The sequence below is a fragment of the Narcine bancroftii genome, chromosome 10 (assembly GCF_036971445.1).
Source record: "Narcine bancroftii isolate sNarBan1 chromosome 10, sNarBan1.hap1, whole genome shotgun sequence".
Classification (NCBI taxonomy): Eukaryota; Metazoa; Chordata; class Chondrichthyes; order Torpediniformes; family Narcinidae; genus Narcine; species Narcine bancroftii.
This window is the reverse complement of record NC_091478.1, coordinates 90,842,699-90,864,068: the sequence shown is the minus strand read 5'-3', so window position 1 is coordinate 90,864,068 and position 21,370 is coordinate 90,842,699. Positions and strand designations below refer to the sequence as shown.

At 38.0% G+C, this 21,370-nt stretch overlaps 1 protein-coding gene across 9 annotated transcripts in view; it reads left to right on the top strand.

The window, feature by feature from the left end:
* Window positions 1–21,143, top strand: part of ankrd27 (ankyrin repeat domain 27 (VPS9 domain)) — an 80,520-nt gene extending 59,377 nt beyond the window's left edge. For 4 of the 9 annotated variants that reach the window (XM_069901787.1, XM_069901784.1, XM_069901785.1 and 1 more), the window contains 6 exons: window positions 613–786; window positions 7,855–7,969; window positions 8,329–8,410; window positions 16,619–16,691; window positions 19,071–19,163; window positions 20,313–21,143. In XM_069901787.1, the coding sequence (XP_069757888.1) occupies window positions 613–786; window positions 7,855–7,969; window positions 8,329–8,410; window positions 16,619–16,691; window positions 19,071–19,163; window positions 20,313–20,573 (798 nt within the window). In that variant the 3' untranslated portion in view covers window positions 20,574–21,143. Of the gene's footprint in view, window positions 1–612; window positions 787–7,854; window positions 7,970–8,328; window positions 8,411–9,144; window positions 9,723–9,783; window positions 10,101–10,707; window positions 10,839–12,703; window positions 12,775–16,618; window positions 16,692–19,070; window positions 19,164–20,312 lie in introns of those variants that run through there. The other 5 variants (XR_011345871.1, XR_011345872.1, XM_069901788.1 and 2 more) reach the window with 5 other exon arrangements.
* Window positions 21,144–21,370: the final 227 nt, after the last annotated feature.

The window sequence follows — 21,370 nt, the reverse complement described above, 5'->3', positions numbered from 1 at the left end:
AAAGCCATCTTTAATTTGATGGTCACTGCAGAATCACTATTCCAGTATTTATTGTGATGGTGAAGTGAAACTCCTTCATTTGGAGGGTAGAGACTTCTCTATCCAATAAAATTATGGAGGCTTAATCGCGGAGTATATTCAGAGAGATGGATAGTTTTTTGTCCATTCAGAGAATTGAAGAATATTAGGAATGTGGTGATGAGCATGAAGCTATAAACTCATTGAACAGCTGAACAGGCACAAGGGGGGAAATGACCTCTTCTGTTACTTCTTACTCTTATGAGGAAGTGAAAGCTAGTTAACTAATGAAAGCCAAGTTCTTTCAAACTATATTAACTTAGGAGTACATGTACCTTCTCCTTGCCCCTTGTCACCATTTGAACCCTTGAAGGCAGTGCAGCACATTCTCACAGTGTTGTAATATTCCCTTCCATTTTAATTTTTATTTGATTCTGGCAGATGTATTTCAATTTGGTTTACCATTATGACTAATAATTGTTTGTAAAAGAATAGCTGATGTACTTAATAGATTTTTTTTTGTTGCCTTGAGTGCACACATTTGTGATAAATCAAACTTCATGAACTTTTTATTTGCTTGTTACAAATTCTCAGCATGGTGCCTCTGTTAATATTGCCAACAACCAAGGAAATACAGCTCTGCATGAGGCAGTGAAGGGACAGCATGAAGCTCTGGTTCATCTGCTTGTGTGCAATGGAGCATCAGTCAATGTGCGAAATAAACAACAGTGTACACCACTGGATTTTGCAGAAGCAGTCTGTGGAAAGGTAAATGCTTGAGACTGACAACTCCTTATGGATTGTAGAATCATTAAAACAGCAGGAGCAGGGCCAAACTATCCCACATACCTGACACTGGATAAATGTAGGCAACAAATTTAACCATAACTTTAAAAAAAAATCCACATCCCTTGATTCTCCTGAATTCCAAAAATCCATCTGGGCCCTCTGACATAATGCCAAGTACTAACAACTATCCATATGCAGCCATCCTCTAAGGTCCCTTCAGGATTTTACAAAATTAATGTAATCACTCTTCATCTTTCTAAGTTCCAGAGAGTATGGGCCCACTTCATTCAACATATCTTCATAATACAGTCTACTCAGGAATTAATCAAATGTTTGATGCATGTATTCAAGACAAGTATATCCTTCCTGAGATTTTAAAAAAAGGTAAAAATGTTCCAAGTACTTAAGGTATCTCCAAATCATTTTAGGATCTAAGGTAATTCAGGCTGAAAACTTCCAGAGTTGAAGACCAACTTATCATTTGAGCAAATTATCAGGTGTACCTGCCCATTAATGTTCTGCAGTTCGTGTGCAAGAATATCCAAATCTTTCTGAACAATATTTAATAAAGCAAAGAAAGCCATTTGTTGATCCAGTTTGTTCCACTCCCTCCTTTTCCTACTACCCTCTAATTCTCTATATTCTTTTTGAGTTGCCTAATGAATCTAATGATGAGAATATTTTACAAATATTGCAGTTATTTATACAAAACAACTTTCTATTCTTAAAACAGACATAAAAGTTGTCATTTTGAGTTTTCAAAAAAATGTCAATCCATGCTTAAGATGGCATGTTGATGGTGAATTTTAGAAATTGGTTAAAGAAACAAGTTTAAGTTCTTGTGCAGAATTGTGTTATTATTAATCTTTCATTATAAAATATTTTTAGTTTTTTTTGGGGTTTGGACACATGGGCACACAATTACACTCCGAGAGAGAGAAGCCATTTTCGGAGTCGCAAGGTCTGGTAAGAAACCCCAATGAAACTAGAAGTGTTTGTTCATTGAAATATCTAGGACAATGGGGTTGCTCAAGGTGTTAAAGTTTGTGGGTAATTTCACATTATCTTGTGGCATTTTATGACTTTTTGCCATAAATGTTGGCCAACAAAGGATTATGAGATTATGAGATTGTAACTGCAACTAGATGGAAAGAAAAAGTTTGAAAACCACTATTTTAATTGAACCTAATTGCGCGGTTTCATTTTTTTTTTTTCTTTGGCTTGGCTTCGCGGACGAAGATTTATGGAGGGGGTAAAAAGTCCACGTCAGCTGCAGGCTCGTTTGTGGCTGACAAGTCCGATGCGGGACAGGCAGACACGATTGCAGCGGTTGCAGGGGAAAATTGGTTGGTTGGGGTTGGGTGTTGGGTTTTTCCTCCTTTGCCTTTTGTCAGTGAGGTAGGCTCTGCGGTCTTCTTCAAAGGAGGTTGCTGCCCGCCAAACTGTGAGGCGCCAAGATGCACGGTTTGAGGCGTTATCAGCCCACTGGCGGTGGTCAATGTGGCAGGCACCAAGAGATTTCTTTAGGCAGTCCTTGTACCTTTTCTTTGGTGCACCTCTGTCACGGTGGCCAGTGGAGAGCTCGCCATATAACACGATCTTGGGAAGGCGATGGTCCTCCATTCTGGAGACGTGACCCATCCAGCGCAGCTGGATCTTCAGCAGCGTGGACTCGATGCTGTCGACCTCTGCCATCTCGAGTACTTCGACGTTAGGGATGTAAGCGCTCCAATGGGTTTCATAACTCCAAAGGAAATAGCCCAATGACCATTTTTCTCAAGCAAAATATTTCAGTAACAATTGGGTCCAGAGCAGTGATTCTCATCCTTCCCTTCCCACTCACATTCCACCTTAAGCAATCCCTTACTCATCACAGAGCACTTGTGGCATGGGGAGTACTTAGAGTGATATGTGAGTGGAAAGAAAAAGGTTGAGAACCACTGCTTTAAATTGTTGCTTAACTGCAATTATGGAGTAAGTGTGTAACTTACTTCAAACATAATAATAATATCAATCTTTAACTTATTACTATTAACTTAACCTAACTCTCTTCTAATTCTAAGACCACATGTCTGTAATGCGTATGTGTTCAGGAAAATTCTTTGTTTCACTGTCCAATCATTCATTTTTCACTTCTCAGTTTACTGGTATCAGGCAATTTTCATACTGTGAACAGCATTTAACATTTATGATCTTCACCAGGCTCTGGTGCTTTAACTTGAATTGTTATCTGAAAGGAAGGTCTTTGTTGGTTTCAGAGAGATATTTGCTGTTTGTTGGGCACGCACACAAACTGATCTCCTTCAATCAGCCACTTCAGTGTCTTGCCGCAGAAACTTGGCCCCTCTTGGGTTTTCCAAAAGATACCCTCTTCTTCCAAATTACCACAGAGTTCTTCTTTTCCCCTGTTCCAGGAGAAATACATTAACCAGCCACTTCCTCTTGTAATTGACTACAAGAGTTGAGAGTAAGCTGAACTCAGAACGCAAAACCCATCTTCAAAATGGGATCTTATAGCAGGAGTGCCACTCTTGCAGCATCTAGCACCAACTCCTGCTGCTGCAAATCTGACTCTGTTGTGTGTGTGTGTGTGTGTGTGTGTGTGTGTGTGTGTGTGTGTGTGTGTGTGTGTGTGAGATCAATCACGTGTTTTTTCCCCCATCTCTGAATGCAAAACCAAATGATCCCTCTTCGAACAGCAAACTTCAACCAGGCTCACTGGCTCCGGAGTCATTTTCAGAGCCTGAACATTTGTTCCTTTAAAATAATAGTTCATTTATTCCACTACATCAGTCCAACTAACACCTACTTGTGAAGTCCTTTCCAAAGCAAAGTCACTACGGATTGTAGGCTGCAACTTAGGCACACCTCTTGCATTTTAAATTAAATGTCTTTTTGTGAAATGTTAATGTTTGTGATGTATTACTGAGATATCTGTTTGTAAAGTGTCCCTATACTAAATCCCCATCATCTATACCTTTTGAAGACATTTTATCATTATTTTATTAACCCAATCCATAACAACCTATTGAGTCTGCTTTGCCATTCTATCATGAACTGATCCATTCTCTCACTTAGCCCCATTCTCCTGTCTTTTCCCTGTAATCTTTTATACCTTGACTATTCAGATACCTATAAATCTCTGCCTTAAATACACCCAATGGCTTGGCAGCCACAGCTACCCATTGGTAGAAAATTCCAGAGATTCACCACTCTCTGGCTTTGCATCTCTGTTTTGAATGTGCCCCCTTCAATCCTGAAGTTGTGCCTCTTGTCCTAGACTCCTCTACCATGGGAAACAACTTTGCCACATCTACTCTGTCCAGGTTTTTCAATATTCAAAATGTTTCTATGAGCCTCCCCTCATTCCTCTGAACTGCAAGGAGTACCTTCCAAGAGCTGTCAAACTTTCCTCGTGCTAATCCTTTCATTCCAGGAATCTTTCAGGAGACAGGAGGGGGAAGATCATCAAAGGTTAACTTTCGTATCTTAAATACGGGTTATATATTCTTAAAAACCTGTTGTAACAATTTCTGAGGTTGTAAGTAATCTTCTCCAGGGGAACACAACTATGCATTTCTGACTTCCAGGGGGTCAGATTTGATGGGCATCAGATTTCCAAGTAATGGCTGTGCATTTCCTGGCCACCGCTAAAGCAAGTTTAACAAATTTCAATTGATATTATGATATCCTGATTTTAGGTCTTCTATCTGCTAATTTCCCCCCAGTTTCCTCCCTCCTTCAAAACATACAGGGGTTGTACGTCAATTGGGTGGCGGGGCCTAGTGTGCTGAAAGGGCCTGTTTCTGTGTTGCATGTTTAAATTTAAAACTACAGATCATTTAACTCGATATATACATATGAACAAGCTGTAAATATATTTGATTTCCATGTTGAAGTGCATCAGAACACACTGTATTTCTTTCTTTTGAATCTGATCTAAAACTCCAATTCTGGAGCAATCAATATATAGATAACCATGGGAAAAGCTTTGAGTTTCAAGATACAAACCAGCAACTTCTAGTGCCTTGCACTTTGTTGATATTGGTAGCAAAATTAAGTTGAACAGGGAACTAAAATTGTATGGATTGAAAAGGTAGATTAGAAGGCATTTTCCCAACACCATTCCCAGTCATTAATATAGCCTCAATTAAATGTAGTAGTAATTTATAAATTGCTGTTGCATAGAATTGGTGGATCTAAACTCCTGAACAGCATGGTTGAAACTTACACTGACATGTCCAACCATTTTAATTCTACAGCACACTCCCATGCCAAAATGTCTCTCTACGGCCTCGTGCACTGCCAAACTGAAGCCACATGCAAATTGTAGGAACAGCACCAGATAATGCTAACCGATCTCCTTTTTCCTTTAGTCCCACCCTCTCTCTGTATCTATGCCTATACCATTGTCTCCTTTCCTTCAGCATCCCACCCCTTCCCGACTCCATTCAGAGAGCAAACCCATCCCCCTATCACATCAGCTTTTTTCACTCCTTCCACCAATGTACTCATTTAACCTCTTGCCTGTTGGCCTGCGCTCCTCCCCCTGCCCTTATTTTCCCTTTTACTCCCACCTTTTTATTCAGGTTGTTGCCTTTTTAACTCATACCTTGACAAAGGACTCCATCCCAGAACGTTGGTAATAAATCTTTCCTTCCTTTGGACATTGCGTGACCTGCTGAGTTTCTCCAGCACTCTTGTGTATTACACTACCATCACAGCATCTACAGGCTTTCCTGATTTGGAGTTCCTCCTTTTAGATCCAGGTTGCGTGATGGCACACCAGGTGATGTTGGAGTTTAAAAATTTAATAGAAAAATGAACAGGCTCATCAATATCTGTCGCGCTGTCAATAGTTTTATATTGTACAGGCTGTCAAAAGAAGGCCCATACTGCATCATTTTCGGTGGTAAAATGTCTCTTTCATGGAATCCATTGAGTAAAATGTCTCTTTCATGGAATCCATTGAGTAAAATGTCTCTTTCATGGAATCCATTGAGTAAAATGTCGCTTTCATGGAATCCATTGAGTAAAATGTCTCTTTCATGGAATCCATTGAGTAAAATGTCTCTTTCATGGAATCCATTGAGTAAAATGTCTCTTTCATGGAATCCATTGAGTAAAATGTCGCTTTCATGGAATCCATTGAGTAAAATGTCTCTTTCATGGAATCCATTGAGTAAAATGTCTCTTTCATGGAATCCATTGAGTAAAATGTCGCTTTCATGGAATCCATTGAGTAAAATGTCGCTTTCATGGAATCCATTGAGTAAAATGTCTCTTTCATGGAATCCATTGAGTAAAATGTCTCTTTCATGGAATCCATTGAGTAAAATGTCTCTTTCATGGAATCCATTGAGTAAAATGTCGCTTTCATGGAATCCATTGAGTAAAATGTCTCTTTCATGGAATCCATTGAGTGACATTTGGGAAAAATCATGAAGTGATGTGATAATTTAGCCAAAAAAAAATTCATTGAAATCATTCCTGTTAAATTTACCATTCCATTTGAATAAGAAGCAAACTTACTCACAGAGTGTCTGTCAAATACACTCAAATATTAGAAGACAACTTGAGAATACAACAATAGTACATAGAAATAAATCAATGTCTTCCATTAGAAAAAATAACATATAATTTAAGAAATAACATCACAATATTCAAACAAATATGGGAACCGTACATGAAATACAATAGAAAAATCCTACTGTGAACCTCCACCACCTAAAATGACAGAAGGAGAAGATAATGAAATGAACTGACTCAGTATATAAAAGTAAAAGATAAAAATTTCTTGTTTATTTTATTAAGTGACAACATTGTTTAATGGATTTAATGTATCTGATAGATTGAATAAATGGGAAGGGGGGAGGGAGGGAGGGAAGGGAGGGGGAAAAAGGGGAGAAAATGACACTATATATTCAAGAGAAAAATGTCTGTATGTATTTTGGTCAATATGGTTTATTGTGTAACAAAAATAAAATATTAATAAAAAAAAAATTAGATAGCAAGTGTTTAACATTTTTCCTAATACTGTATTCAGTCACTTAGACAAAGAAAGCAAGTATGTAGCTACATAAAATTATCAGGTTAATAGAATCCCCATCTGGAGGACTGCATTCTGAACTCCAGGATTGGAGTACTTTGAAATACAGTAGAGATTCACCAGAATGAAAATGTGTTCCTTAAGATCTTCCTAGTTTATGTCACCTCTTCTAATCATCTCATTATGCAGCAGGCTATGAAGTTATTTAATAACCTCAGAATCAGGTTTATTGTCCTAAACATGTCATGAAATTTGTTGTTTTGCAGCAGCAGGATTGTGCAGTACAAAGGTCAAAATGACTATCAATTACAATTCCGTAAATACAAAAAATAATTTATTTTAAAAAAGAAATAATTGTGTGAAAAGAGAAAAAATGAGGTAGAGTCTGTCCATTCAGGAATCTGATGGTGAAAGGGAAGAAGCTGTTTTTTTGTAAAGTTGACTGTGTTTCTTCAGGCTCCTTTTGAAATGGCCTAGAAAGTTTAATGGTGCTTAAAAACTACAAATTATTGTTGCTAATGGTGGTCACATTCTGAAGACTAGCTTGCTTTGTCTTGATAGGATCCTGCTGTGAGATATCCAGACAAGAATACCCCAGAGTGAAACCAGGAAGCACTATTTTCATGCATAGGATTGTAGAAATCTGGAGAACGCTCCTAAAATCTATGGATACCCTATTAATGGATAAAAAAATATGAAATTGAGATCAATAATTATGGACAAGAAGGGAAGTGGGAGAAAAAAAACAAACTATAGTTGAGTTACAAATCTAAACAAATGACAGTGTATCAGTATTTTTGTTGTTCCTGCAACCTTTTTCCTAACCCACTGAAAGATCAAAATGGTATAAAACTGTCCCTTGCATTTCTACAAGGTCATAGTAGGAATCGAAATTTGTTACATTAAGATGCACAGCCAATATTAAATGGAGATCATTCTGGATATACAATAATATTAAGAATCTACATTTAATTTCGAATTTACTTTCACTTGTTCAGAGTGTGGAGATTCTGAAGATTTTGGAAACTGTACCTGTTGAAGTAAATGAAGTGGACAATGTTTTTGGAGTAAATGCTGTTTGGAAGCCAGTGCTTGAAAATGTCAGAAAGAAAAGTAAGCCTTTTCTCATCATAAATCAAATAATTTATCCCAGCCTCCATATTGACTTGTCGATCTTGTTAAGCCTCTTGCTGAGTTAGGTAATCTTGTTACTGATACTATATCTGACAACTGTGAGCCTGTTTCAACTACTGAAAGAATTAACCAAAGTTCACACAGAAATATTAATGCCACATGAAGATAGGGTTGGGCTGGAAATTGAATAGGTAGAAGGTGACACCCCCCCCCCCCCCCCCCCACCACAACCTTTCTAAGAGTCCATTAAAGGAGTCAGGGACTTCAATAAAGTGGGTTAAGTTATTTTATTTGCTTACCTGATGTAGTTCACTAATACTATTTCTTTTGCTTTCCAGCTCATTCACTTAAGTTAAAAGCAACTGATGAATTAAATGGTAAAAGAATACTGCTTGCACAGTCCATACATCAATTTGACAAGTAGGTAAAGTGTAATTAGAATAAATATAGATAAGGAATGAGTAAAAACTAATGCTCCTGGCACAATTTAGTTGACTATCTTTATGTACAGGTTAAGTTTTCTGCATGAATCACTTTCACGATGTGCCTTGAATGTAAAGCCGAAACTGACGCACGTATATCAAATGGTACATGTGGATGAGACAATTCATACATTGAAAGGGAAGCTGCTCCACCTTGAACTGAAACAGTCTGAGTCAGTGGTCACTGATCTTTATGGTCATTCCTGTTTCACTGTTACACAGGCTAGTAAATTGTGGGGTGTTTCTAGATCAAGTCATGAGTGTAATTTTAAGTCAGTTAAAATTGTGTTTTAACTATGTTTAGAAATATTTAAAGTATGCAATTCTTGTTTCCAGAATCACCAAATGTCAATATAGTATCTATTTAAAAAATGCAATTTATTGGAGAATCAAAATTGCAGATACTGGAATATAAAGCGAAAAACAATCTTATGGAGAAACTTGCCATCTGTTGGGGTGGAAAAGGAATTAATATTTTGGTTCAAAATCCTTAATCAAAACTGCTCAATCCATTGAGTTCCTAAAGCAGATTATTTTCTTGAGTTCAGTTTATGAACTACTTGTGCCTCTGCCCCACATATCAGGATTTTCTCTTGATCTGCTGTTTGTACATCTACCTGTAATAAGAGAGTGCCACACCTTGGATCACTTGCAGCACTTTCTACATTATAGTATTGGCGAAACACAAGAACTATACTTGCTCGAATCTCGAGTGAACAATGAGAAGCTGGAAGGATTCTGTTGGATCATGGAGATGTGGTCAGTCAACATGTTGGGTCGGAACTAAAATGTAGTATAAAACATGAAGCACACGCATCGTCAATAACAGTAAAATATTTCAGGGAGTTGAGAAACTTTTGAATTTGGATTAAATCATTTCAGTGCTGAGAGGATAGAGTCATGGAAGATAACGGCACAGTACGGGCCCTTCAGCCCATGATGTTGTGCTGACCTTATAAACCTACTCCACAACAATCTAATTCTTACCTTCCTCACACCCCAAACCCTCCATCTTTCTCGCATCCATGTGCCTAAGAATCTTTCACTGTCCCCATTGTACCAGCCTCCATCACCAGCCCTAGCAATGCATTCCAGGCACCCACACTCTGTGTGGAGGAAAGAAACAAAAAAAAAACCTCTATCTCCCTGAAAATTTCCTCCTCTCACCTCAAAAGATGTCCTCTGGTATTTGCTATTGTTACCCCTGGAAAATGACACCTCTTATCATCTTGTGTATATATATATATATATATATATATATATATATATATATATCTCTTAAGTAACCTTTCATCTTTTGTTGCTCCAAAGGAAAAAGTCCTAACTTGGTCAACCTTGCTCCATAAGACCTGTTCTCCAATGCAGGAAACATCCTAGTAAATCTCCTCTGCTCCCTCTCAAAAGCTTCTACATCCTTCCTGTAATGAGGCAACCAGAACTGCACTCAATATTCCAAATGTGGTTGAACGAAAGTTTTAGAGCTGCGACATTACCTCATGAATCTCTAAACCAATATCCTATGAAGGCCTTCTTAACCACCTGATCAACTTGTGTGACAGCCTGAGGGATCTATGGATTTGGACCCCCCAAGACTGCAATTTTGAACTTCTGAATGAGCCTACCATGAGGTACCTTGTCAAATGCCTTACTAAAATCCATATACACCACATCTGTCACCTTCATCAATTTGTTTTGTCACCTCTTCAAAAAACTCAATTAGTGGTGAGTAGAATTTCATACTGTTATGGAAGCAGGCAATGCTAGAGTAGAAGTTGTTTTGAGACTCCTCAGTAGCAACTTGGAAGTGGCTGTTGTGTTCAGAATAGGTTCAACGGATTCAAAGAGAATCAAGGTTGGACAAGTGTTATGAATAAGCAGGGGTATTCACAAAAAGGGTACATCCAGACATGCATACATAGCAACAATGCACAAATAACTACACACTGGGTGCAAATAAATCACTGCTAAACATTCTCAACTCCCAATTAGGAATGGAAAGGTTAAACACACAATACCCATCCACCTAGAAGTACTAATGAACAGTAAATTAGTTACAGCTAACAAGTATATCAAATGAACCTGGTTTCCAGCAACAACCATGGCTCAGGATCTGGGATCGGACCATTGCAGTTGGCCCTCCTGTACAGCCTGTAGCCTGGACTTCAGAGATGATATTGAGGCAATAGTTTAAAAAAAAGGGAACAAGCAGGCTCCATGTGTGTCTTTTAAATACAGTGCATGTTCATGTGACCTGCTCAACCCAATCATGCGTCAACCTCACCTGTGGGCAGATCTAACAAATGATTGATAGCCAGAGGACCAAACACGTGTCAGCTGCAAGGGCCAATCCCACATCAGCCTTACAGGTGGGTAGTTCTAACCTTTGATTGACAGGTAAGGTCACTTTCGATCTCAGGGTTGCTGGAGAGATCGCATAACCCTCCACAATCCACATTTTGACCAGGTTTCAGCCAGAGAGGTCACATGACTCTTCACTACAGTGGCTAAATAAATGAATTCCGAGATTTAATTAAGTATGAAGCAAGGAAAGAATGTTTTAATGTGGAATGTTAACGTACATAAGTTCTGGGATAAGTAAAGTGGTTTGGGTCACTGAATTAGTAAATTTCTTAAATGTTCAATAAAGATATGTCCCAGAAACAAAAAATAGGTGTAAGACAATATTACATTTAGAAATTAGGCAGATTTAGTATAACAATCTAATGTTTATTTTTAAATTTTATATTTTTAAATTTAAATTTGAACATACAATCATGGTAACATGGTAACAGGTTCTTTCTACCCACAACCCGTACCACCCAATTATCTACAGTCCCCAGTATATTTTTGAATGGTTGGAGGAAATCTGAGCCTCAGGGAAAATCCACACAGACACAGGGAGAACATACAAACTCCTTACTGACAGTGTGGGATTTGAACCCCAGACCCGATCGCTGGTGCTGTAACAGCATTGTGCTAACTGCACCGGCCCTGGTGTGTGAACATTTCTGGAACTGCAATCATACCACAACTAAATTGGGTGTGGTTTTTGAAGACAGAAAAAATCTTGGTAAGATTGACTACCATGCTGTGAGACAAACTGCTGTTTGAAGTTTACGAAGCAAATCAAATGGAGTTTAAAAAATAATGGGTGGTGTTCATATAAGAATTTGAAATGATTGAGGGCAAATTTGTGTGCTTCAGGCAAGTGTTCATCTTGCCATAAATGAACTACAAACAACTAGAGAAGAAACAACAAAATAAAACTTAAGGTCATTTTGCCCAATAAAAGCAAAAATCACCACAGATTTAGCAAATAGATGTAGAATGAACAAAAGCTGTATTAACTTCAAGTATACTATCTTTAGACTATCTAAACATTAAGATCAGTAAGTATATTTCCAATCCAATTATTAAATATTCACTACATATTTGGTTTCAATATCAAAGTTTTTTTTAAGACAAAAAATGTTACCTTAGCTAATGTTATGCATCTTAATTTTTTTTTTACACCATCTACTCTTGACTGAACCTTCCTTATTTAGAAGATTAAAGGAATGATCTCTTTTGTATATTTATTTGCTGATGGTGGTTTGATGTCTTTTGAACAACTTTCTACCAAATATATCATACATGCATTTTTTAAGATAACTACAGATTAGAAATTTCCTGAATACGGTAATATCAAATTATCTAACATTACAACAACTAGATTTACTTGACGCTGTTCCAGTTAAAACACTTTCAGAAGGGTTTAATTGGTACTATTTATACTCTTATATTTAATTTGAGATCAGTCCCTATGGATAAGATTTGACAAACATGGGAATCGGAACTTCAAATAACATTATCTCCTGAAACGTAGAAGGATCACTAGACTAGTTAGTACTTCTTCACTTTGTGCACGTCATTCTTTAATACAGTTTAGAATAATTTCATAAAGTTTATATATCTAAAGATAAACTAGCTCACATCTTTCCTAAGATCAACTCTACTTGTAATAGAAGTAAGATTGATGTGGCTTCATTGACTCATGTTTTGGTCACGTCCTGTGTTAGAAAATTTTGGAAAGATATAAAAATCACATCATACTTTAAATACAACTACTAAATTTGAAGAAACATGGAAACCATTTATTGATTTCTTTCATGGGATATTAGTGGTGTTATTCTTTGAATTAACTCTTCCTTTCCAGACATAATATAATTTTTGCTGTTTTTGTTATTTGTAGGTGTGGACCAGAGCTATGCTTTAAACTATTCAACAGATCCTCAGGATAGGCAGCTGAGTTTTTAAAATTATGTAGAGAATTATTTCTAATATGTCATGCTTTCACTCTTTGGAATTTATATATGATACTTACACTTGGACATGCAATTTTAATTGTGTTATTTCTATTCTCCTTATGCTGTGTATGTTATGAAATGTTAATAATGGAAGGATTGAAAGAGGGAAGAAATCGGTAAAAGATATGAAACATATAAAACGTGCAAAATTAACGAGGAATTAGGGAATGGCCAAGACTGGCAAGTTTTCATAACAAATTGTAATGTTGATATTTTGAATGATGTCAGTAGTGGGTAAATTATTGGAGCAAGTTCTGAGAGACAGGATATATAAGTATTTGGGCAGTCAAGGTCTGATTAAGGTTAGTTAGCAAAGCTTTGTGCATGGTAGGTCTTGCTTAACAAATCTTGTAGAGTTTTGTGAGGAGAAGAAGCTAGATGAAGGAAAAGCTGTGAATGTTGTCTACATGGACTTCGACAAGGTCCCACATGGGAATTAGTTCAAAACGTCACTAGGTATTCAAGGAGAGGTTGTAAACTGAATTGGAAATTGGCTGTGTGGGAGAAAACAGGGTGGTAGTGGATGGTCATTTCTCAGATTCGAGGCTTGTTCCTCTGCCTTGAGGATTTGTGTTGAGACCATTATCTGGATGATAATGTGGTGAATTGGATCAGCAAATTTGCTTATGACAAAGATAGGAGGACAACGAGGAGTACAGGTACACAATCCTTTATCCGGACATCTAAAATCTGGAAAGCTCCAAAATCCGGCAACTGGGGAGAGAGACAACAGCGCAAGTTGGGCGGGCGAGGGTCTGGCAGCGTGAGTTGGGTGGGCGGGGTGGGGGGGGAGACTGGCAGCGCGAGTCAGGTGGGCGAGGGGGTGGGGAGATGGCAGTGCGATTCGGGTGGGTTTAAATCTGGCTTTCTGAAATCCGGAAAAATCCAAAATTCGGAACACACTGTCCCCCAAGGGTTCCGGATAAAGGATCGTGTATCTGTATTTGCAAAGTTTGCAAAGGAATCTGGACCAGCTAGGAGAATGGGCCAAAAAATGGCAGATTAAGTTTTATTGCGGACAAGTGTGAGGTGATGTATTTTGGAAGGGCAAACCAAGGTAGGACATGTACAGTAAATGATAAGGTACTGAGGAGTGTGGAAGAGCAGAGATATCTTGGAATACAAATACATTATTCCCTGAAAGTGGCATCACATTTGGACAGGATTGTAAAGAAAGCTTGTGGTATCTTGGATTTAAATCAAAGTATTGAGTATAGGAGTTGTGATGTTATGTTGAAGTTGTTTTAAGACATTGGCGAGGCCAAATTTGAAATTATGTGTACAAGTTCTGGGTGCCTAACTGCAGGAAGGCTATCAATAAGATGAAAGAGTGCAGAGAAAATTCATTAGGATGTTGCTCGGTCTTCAGGATTGAATTACAAGGAAAGATTAAACAGGTTGGGACTTGATTCCTTGGAGCGAAGAAGAATGAGAGTATGGTCAGAGTGGATGCGGACAGGCTTTTTCCACAGACTGGGGGAGATAAATACAAGAGGTCATAGTTTTAAGCTGAAGAGGGAAAAGTTTTGGAGTTCTTCACTCAGAGAGTGGTGGGAGTGTGGAATGAGCTGCAATATGATGTGGTGAATGCGGACTCGATCATGTGTTTTAAGAATAAATTGGATAGGTACATGAATGGGAGCAGGTCAGTGAGACTAGGCAGATGATGGTCAGCACAGACTAGAGGAGCTGAATGACCTGTTTTGTGCTGTAGAGTTCTATGGTTCTATAAAATAAATTAAAGCACAGACATATTGAGTAATTATGTTGCATCCACCATTTACAGTAAAGGACAATGAGTTGCATATGCTTGAGGAATTAGTAATTGAAGGACTGGTCAAAATTTACATGCAGAAGTACCAATGTATTTATCCAAATATACATGTACCTTGACAATCCCTACTAAAATAGCTCTTCGCTTTATGCTTGACTAAATGTCTGGATTCATGCATTTTACCTCTACCCAGCAATGAAATAGCAGTGAAGAGGATCAGATTCCCAGAACTAGGAGGATTTCACCCCAGCATTTTTTGAACTAGTTGAGAATATTGGAGGATAATAATCAAACATTTGCAAAATTTTCATGATTTAGAACCAGCTGGCATTGGAAATTTGTTCATATTGTTCTATTTTAGATCTGATTTTTGCTAATTGCCAGGTTTCTGTGGCATTGCAATTAGCGCATTGCTGTTACAGCGCTACGTACTGGGATTCAAATCCTGCACTGTCTGTAAGGAGTTTACCTTCTCCCCATTTATGCACGAGTTTCCTCTGGTCGCTCCGGTTTCCTTCCACCCTTCAAAACGTACTGGGGTTCTAGGTCAATTGGACTGAAAGGGCCCATATCTGTGCTGAATGCCTAAATTTAAATTTAGGGGAAAAGTTTTTTAACATCATGAACATTTTCATCTGTGTATGGAAGATAGCATGGATTTGTTTGACCACATCAGAAGAACCTGAATGATTTTCTTTCTGTTGGTAAGAGTGAAGAGTGCTTTATTGATGTGTTAGATATGAACTTCTCAAAATAACTTGATAATGTTCCTTATAACATGATTTAAAGAAAAAACTCTTCCATTTCAAGGCACATTATTGATGTGATTAGGCACAAAGCAAAGAGGCACATTGGATGAGTGGACAGGTAGACCTAATACAGTAAAACCACTGGTATCCAGAATTCAAGCAACCAGCAGCATTAAGTAACTGGCAAAAAAAAAAATCGAGGAAAATAAATTAAAATAATAAGAATTAATCAATAGGTAAAAGTATGCATATTTAAAATTGTAAATGTTCTCAGAAGTAACACACAAACCTTTGGTGAAGATGGGAATAGATATTCAGCCAGCGGAGGGAGGGCCTTGGTCGTGCTTTTCTTGTAGCAGCCGTTTGAATAAAGTTGTGTGAAACGGTAATGGTATCACCCAAGATGAAGAGCTGGTTGATGCTGCTTGCTATTGGGATAACTCTCTTAAAGTGTCTCGTTATCTCTGATTAGAAAATGGCCCCAGTCAGAGGCTTTTTCTGTAAACTTGTGGGGGGTTTAATTATCTATAATGTTATTGTTCGTCTTTTGGAGGGGGATGAACCTACAGATGCAGTGCCGGTTAAATGTTTCAAAGAATGTGACTGAAAATAAAGTAAAAATGCTTTTAAGATTTATATATTCATGCAAGTGAAATTTGATCAGTGTAAATATATACAGGTGTATTAGTTAGGCATTGTAAGTTTCAAGCAAATAGAAAATACACTTATCTGGTATCTACCAATCCCAATAGGTGGAAGATTCCATGGGTTTTTACTATATATTTAAATCATAATGGTTATATTTTGGACTATGTGGTTTAATTAAGTAGCCTCATTGTAAATATCTATTCCACTTCAGTGCCTTCCTTCACTCCAGTTGGTGGCCCACTAACAAGAGTCAGAATTTGTTGTCCTGAAATTCTGTATTTTGCAGCAGCGTCGTAGGGCAAACATTCAGATTATAACAATCTTACAACATTGCTATTAAAAATGCACAAAAAGTAAGGCAGTGTCTTTGGCTCATTGATTATTAAGGTTGAAATGCATTATTTATTTCACACTATAAGGATCAAAAGTGAGCTCACTGGAGTGATCTACATTGGAAAATCCTTTGCGGCAAAAATCCAATTTTGAAAATGTGGTGTTGCATTCCTTAATTTACATGGCACATCTACTTAGTGTTTTGTAAAAATGAGGATAGGTTTTTGGAATGATTTCTGATTAAATGTTTGTTTTGTGATGTTTTAAACTGCACTTTAATGTTTTTTTTTCCCCAGATCCAAGAATTTAAGAAAGACTGTGACAAGAGATAAAAGTATCCCTAGATTGGATGAACAATTAATCCATCAGGTAAGAAACTTTGCAAGCCAGGAATCCAGTTGAGACATAGCAACATCCGTAGTGCATTGCTCATTCATATACAACGTATATTCTGAATTGGCAGATATTAAGACACAAGACCGGAATATTAGTAAAATGTGGGTACTAAAGGGTGTGTTAATAGACAGCAGGAGGGTTGCAGAAACGGAAAAGGAGATTAAGGTCTTTCAGCTGCATCCATGATAGCGAAAGGGAATGATTAAATAGAATACAGACATCAGCCTTTCACCTGAACAGGTGAACATTGAACCACACCTCTTCAATTTCATCATTGTTACTTTTTTCCATCGTAGCTTCCCTTTACATGCATTTTTGTTATTCACAACTATTCAACTAATCTAATTATTTGGGAGGAAGAGAATCTTCTGCTTGTTTTCAAGCAGCACTTCCATTTTGATGGAACATCCCAAGGTACTAGTTGGATTTATTACTGGCTATCTTGTATTTATTGTCAATTTTATTGGCATAGCCATTAATACAAACATTTTTTGTATTTCTATCTTGTTAATTAAAGGGCCTATCTCATTGGCCTGGAGACTAGGTGGCGACCTGGTGACGACTCGAGACTCCGCGTCGTCTCCTGGAGACTAGCTGGGTCTACGGGGAGTCGTGGGAAATTCAAACATGCTCGATTTTTTTTTTAAGACTTTTTCCAGTCTCCAGCAGGTCTCGGAGATGTCTCCATCAGTCGCGGAGACTAATTTTGTCCGCGACTAGGGAGATGTCTCCGAGACCTGCTGGAGACCGAGGAGGCTGAGGAGACGTCGCGGAGATGACTCCCCAGTCGCAGACAAAATTAGTCGCCGTGACTGCTGGAGATGTCGCCACGATGTCCCTGTGACTTCCGGGCGAATTGATTGTCACCTTGCCTGGAGATGTCGCAGAGACGTCGCTGCAACTGCCGGAGACTTCTGGGTGAATTGGTTGTCACCTTGTCTGGAGACATCGCCCCGGCGACACCTTGGTGAGAGCGCGAGCCATTTTTTGGTCGCCCGAGTTGCTGCGACTAATCAGTCGCGGCGATGTCTCCGCCAGTGAGATACCAGTGTAACCTTTCAAAATATCAGACTTTTATCATTTCATCTTCATGACCTTTTTTTAAAAAAGGTAAACCTGAGACAGAATCTTTTGTAATGATTGGATTTTACAGACATAAACTTTTGTCTTTTACATCGAATGGAGAGCAGAAAATACAAGCATCATCATACTCTGTACAGGCAACTATTATGTCCTAGGAATCAAATCCATTTCCTCTGACAAGTATATTCTTTGGAAAGTAATAATCTGATGTTGGAAATTAGAAATAAAATCAGAAAATGTAGAAAATACTCAAGTCAGGCAGCATCTGCGGAAAGATTTAAAAATTGCAATGTTTCAGGTCGCTGTCCTTTCCACAGGAGACTAAAGTCAGATCTAGTGAAGGTAACCCACCAAAGTTGGTATAGTTGGAAGTAAAGCACAAAATCTGAACATACCGTGGTTGAAGTAAAAAAAAAACCCAAAATGCTGGAAAAACTCAGCTGGTCAAACAGTGTAGCAAACATTGGTTATGTATTTTTACCTTTGCTACATAAAGGACACTGTTTGACCTGCTGAGTTTCTCCAGGATTTTGTGTTTTTACTGATTACAAAAGGACATCATTAACTAGAGTTCCAGAAAAGCTCACCAATGTTTGTCTTCTAAACTGCCTCGTATACCTGCTTGTTTGTTTTCTGCACAGAAACAGCCAAGCCGTTGATTACTATTTAAAAAAAAAATGTTCTGGTGGACTGTTCTTCCTTCCCAACAATGTAATCTGTCACTTTTTTGCTCGCACAATTAACTAGGCTCTACTTTTTGCAAGCTCTTTGCATCATTTTTAGAGTTTTCAGTCCCATTAATCCTCGTAGCATCTGAGAATTTGTTCAGTGTTAACTCTAGATCACTATATTTGTGCGCCAAGAGTGCACAGACATCATTCAAAATTATTGAATGAGTGTGCAGAGGCACTTCATCCATGCGTCTAAGTGGTGAAGGTCAAAGAGAGCCATCCAAATTTTCAGATGCTGCTGTACTCTGGCCTATCAACCTGAACAAGACTGAAATAGTCCATCAATCCGTGCCAAACACCAACACCATAGAACCAAAAATCATTGTTGATGACACCCAGCTGACAAATATAAACAGCTTCAAATACTTGGGGAGCATCATCTTGAGTAATGGGTCTTTGGACAAAGAAATTGACTCCAGTATCAGCAAGGCCAGCCAGGCTATGGAGAGGCTGCGTACCAGAGCGCTCAATCAACACAATGTCTTCATCTCTACAAAGTTGAAAGTCTACAGAGCTGTGGTTATCCCTTCTCTCCTAGATGGATGTGAGACCTGGACTCTGTACCGACATCACATCAAACAACTGGAGAAATTGTACATGTGTGCCATCCGTTCCATCTTGGCATCTGTTGGTAAGACCATGTCTCCAACCTGGAGGCTTTGGGTTGTGCAAAGTTCACCAGGCATTGAGTCTCTGATCATCAGAGCCCAGTTGGGTGGGTGGGACACGTCATCATACCCCTGTATGTCTCACCAGCTGCTCTAGAGTGATCTGAAGACTGGAAGGAAACCTTAAGGTCGTCCACACAAGTACTATAAAGATGCTGTGAAGGAAACCCCTACACGACTGTGGCATCCTGCCAAGCTGTGGCCGCTGACAGGTCTGTGCAATGAAGCCTACACCAGTTTCAAATACAGGCACTGCCAAAAACTGGTGGAAGGCCGTGAACGGTGTCACAGAGCATCAGCCAGTTATTACAATGGACTTCTAGTGCCCCCATTGTGCTAGACTGGGACTGCAAAGTCACTTTCGTGTCTACAGATGTCTTCATCAAACTGAAGGATGGCCAATATGATATATACTCATCGTATGAGAAAATCTGGATCTGTTCCACTTCTCATCCAAGTCAAACCTCAATGCTGATGCTTGTGGCATCTGATCAGTGATAATTCACAAACCTGAAACTGATTTATTTATTTCTGATGATTTGTTTTTCTTTCCTTGTGTTAATACTTTAACCAAGCTAATATTAAACCTTCAATTGTCTGACTTTCTGAGGTTTGTGTATTTTATTGAGGCAAAGAACCTGCTATGGTCTCAGCAGCAAACTTTTAAGAATGCCTTTCTCAACATTTGCCTTCATTAGGCACTTTTACACAGCTGCTGAGAAGCAGAAAATTTGTGCAAATTTTCCACTCTGCCAGCAGTGTAAAAATGTCTTGATGGAATTTATTTGCTAAATTCCATCCTATAATTTTTCCACCAAGAACCCAACACATTCTTACAAAGCGGCTACAGTCTAAATTGACTGCAGGCACTCCACAAGAAACTGGGCTAATGAACACGACGTTCGCCCTCAGACAAACGCCGCAACACAGGAAAGCAGTGTAAAAGTGTGTAAACAACCACTCCAGAGGTAAGTATGCAAATATTTTACAGAACATTTTTGTTTCTGTGTAAAAATCATAATTGTTAACATTGAATTTGGCCTTCCTTTTAAAATAAACCAAAATTACTCAAGAACATAACTGTTTTATTCTATTTGTTTTTTCTTTAACAGTTGGAAATCAAATCTTTTGACAAAAGAACATTGAAACAAATCAGAACAGAAGATCAGAATGGATCATCATTTTTTACTTCTGAGGTTGAATTTGAATCTGGGAAAGAAAGGTTCACTACAACAACCATTAACAACACTGATTATCCAGCTAAGAGACAGACAAGTTTACCTGATAAAGGAGATGATGTTAATGGCAATAATAAATTTGTGGAACAGTCTGAAGAATTTTGTAATCATTCACAAAATTTTGGAACAACTTGAGATGTTAAGATGGCCAATGACCAATTAAGTTGTCCTGAAACTAAAAAGTGACAGGTGCTTCAGATAATAAACAGATGTTAAGATACTGTATCAAACATGTTAGACTGCACTTCCTAGTATCTAAATATTTCAAAACTGAAGCCTTGGAGAAAGCTCAGCACCATTCAAGGAAGAAGATTTTCACTGAGGTCACAAAAGGAAAGGCACTTGAGACCGAAAGAGTAAAGTGCAGAGACAATATTTTATTTTGCACTTAAATAAGGAAATGGAGCTTCAGTAATAAGCTGCTATTTTATATTTCATGCTTTCTTTATAGTGTATATTTAAAAAAAAAACCACTCCCAATGATTGATAGGTTCAAGTGGTCTTCATGTTTAAAAACTATCAAAATTGTATTTTTAAACCTTTGCCAATCTTCCTATAGAGCTCATTTCTGTTGGTGTTTGTGATTTTGAAGGGAACTTTCTATAATGATGTGTGCCTTATTTAATTTATAAATATGCAAAAGCAATGTGGCTTCTAAAAAAAAATATATATATATTTAAAATAAAATAATTTTTTTGAAGGATAGTGAAAGTAGAGTGCAATCTATTTGAGACAAACGCATGCATCATAAATTTAGGTTTCTTCTCTACTGGTCCATTTGTTTTGATTCTCTCAATGGTATTAAAATGATAATGATCGTTTTATCACAATTTTCTGACACTATAAATATCTTTATATGAATTCCAGGCTTGGGTCAAGTTGTAGGATATGTCACGTGTAATTTGCATATCTGATGGTTTAGAGGTATGACT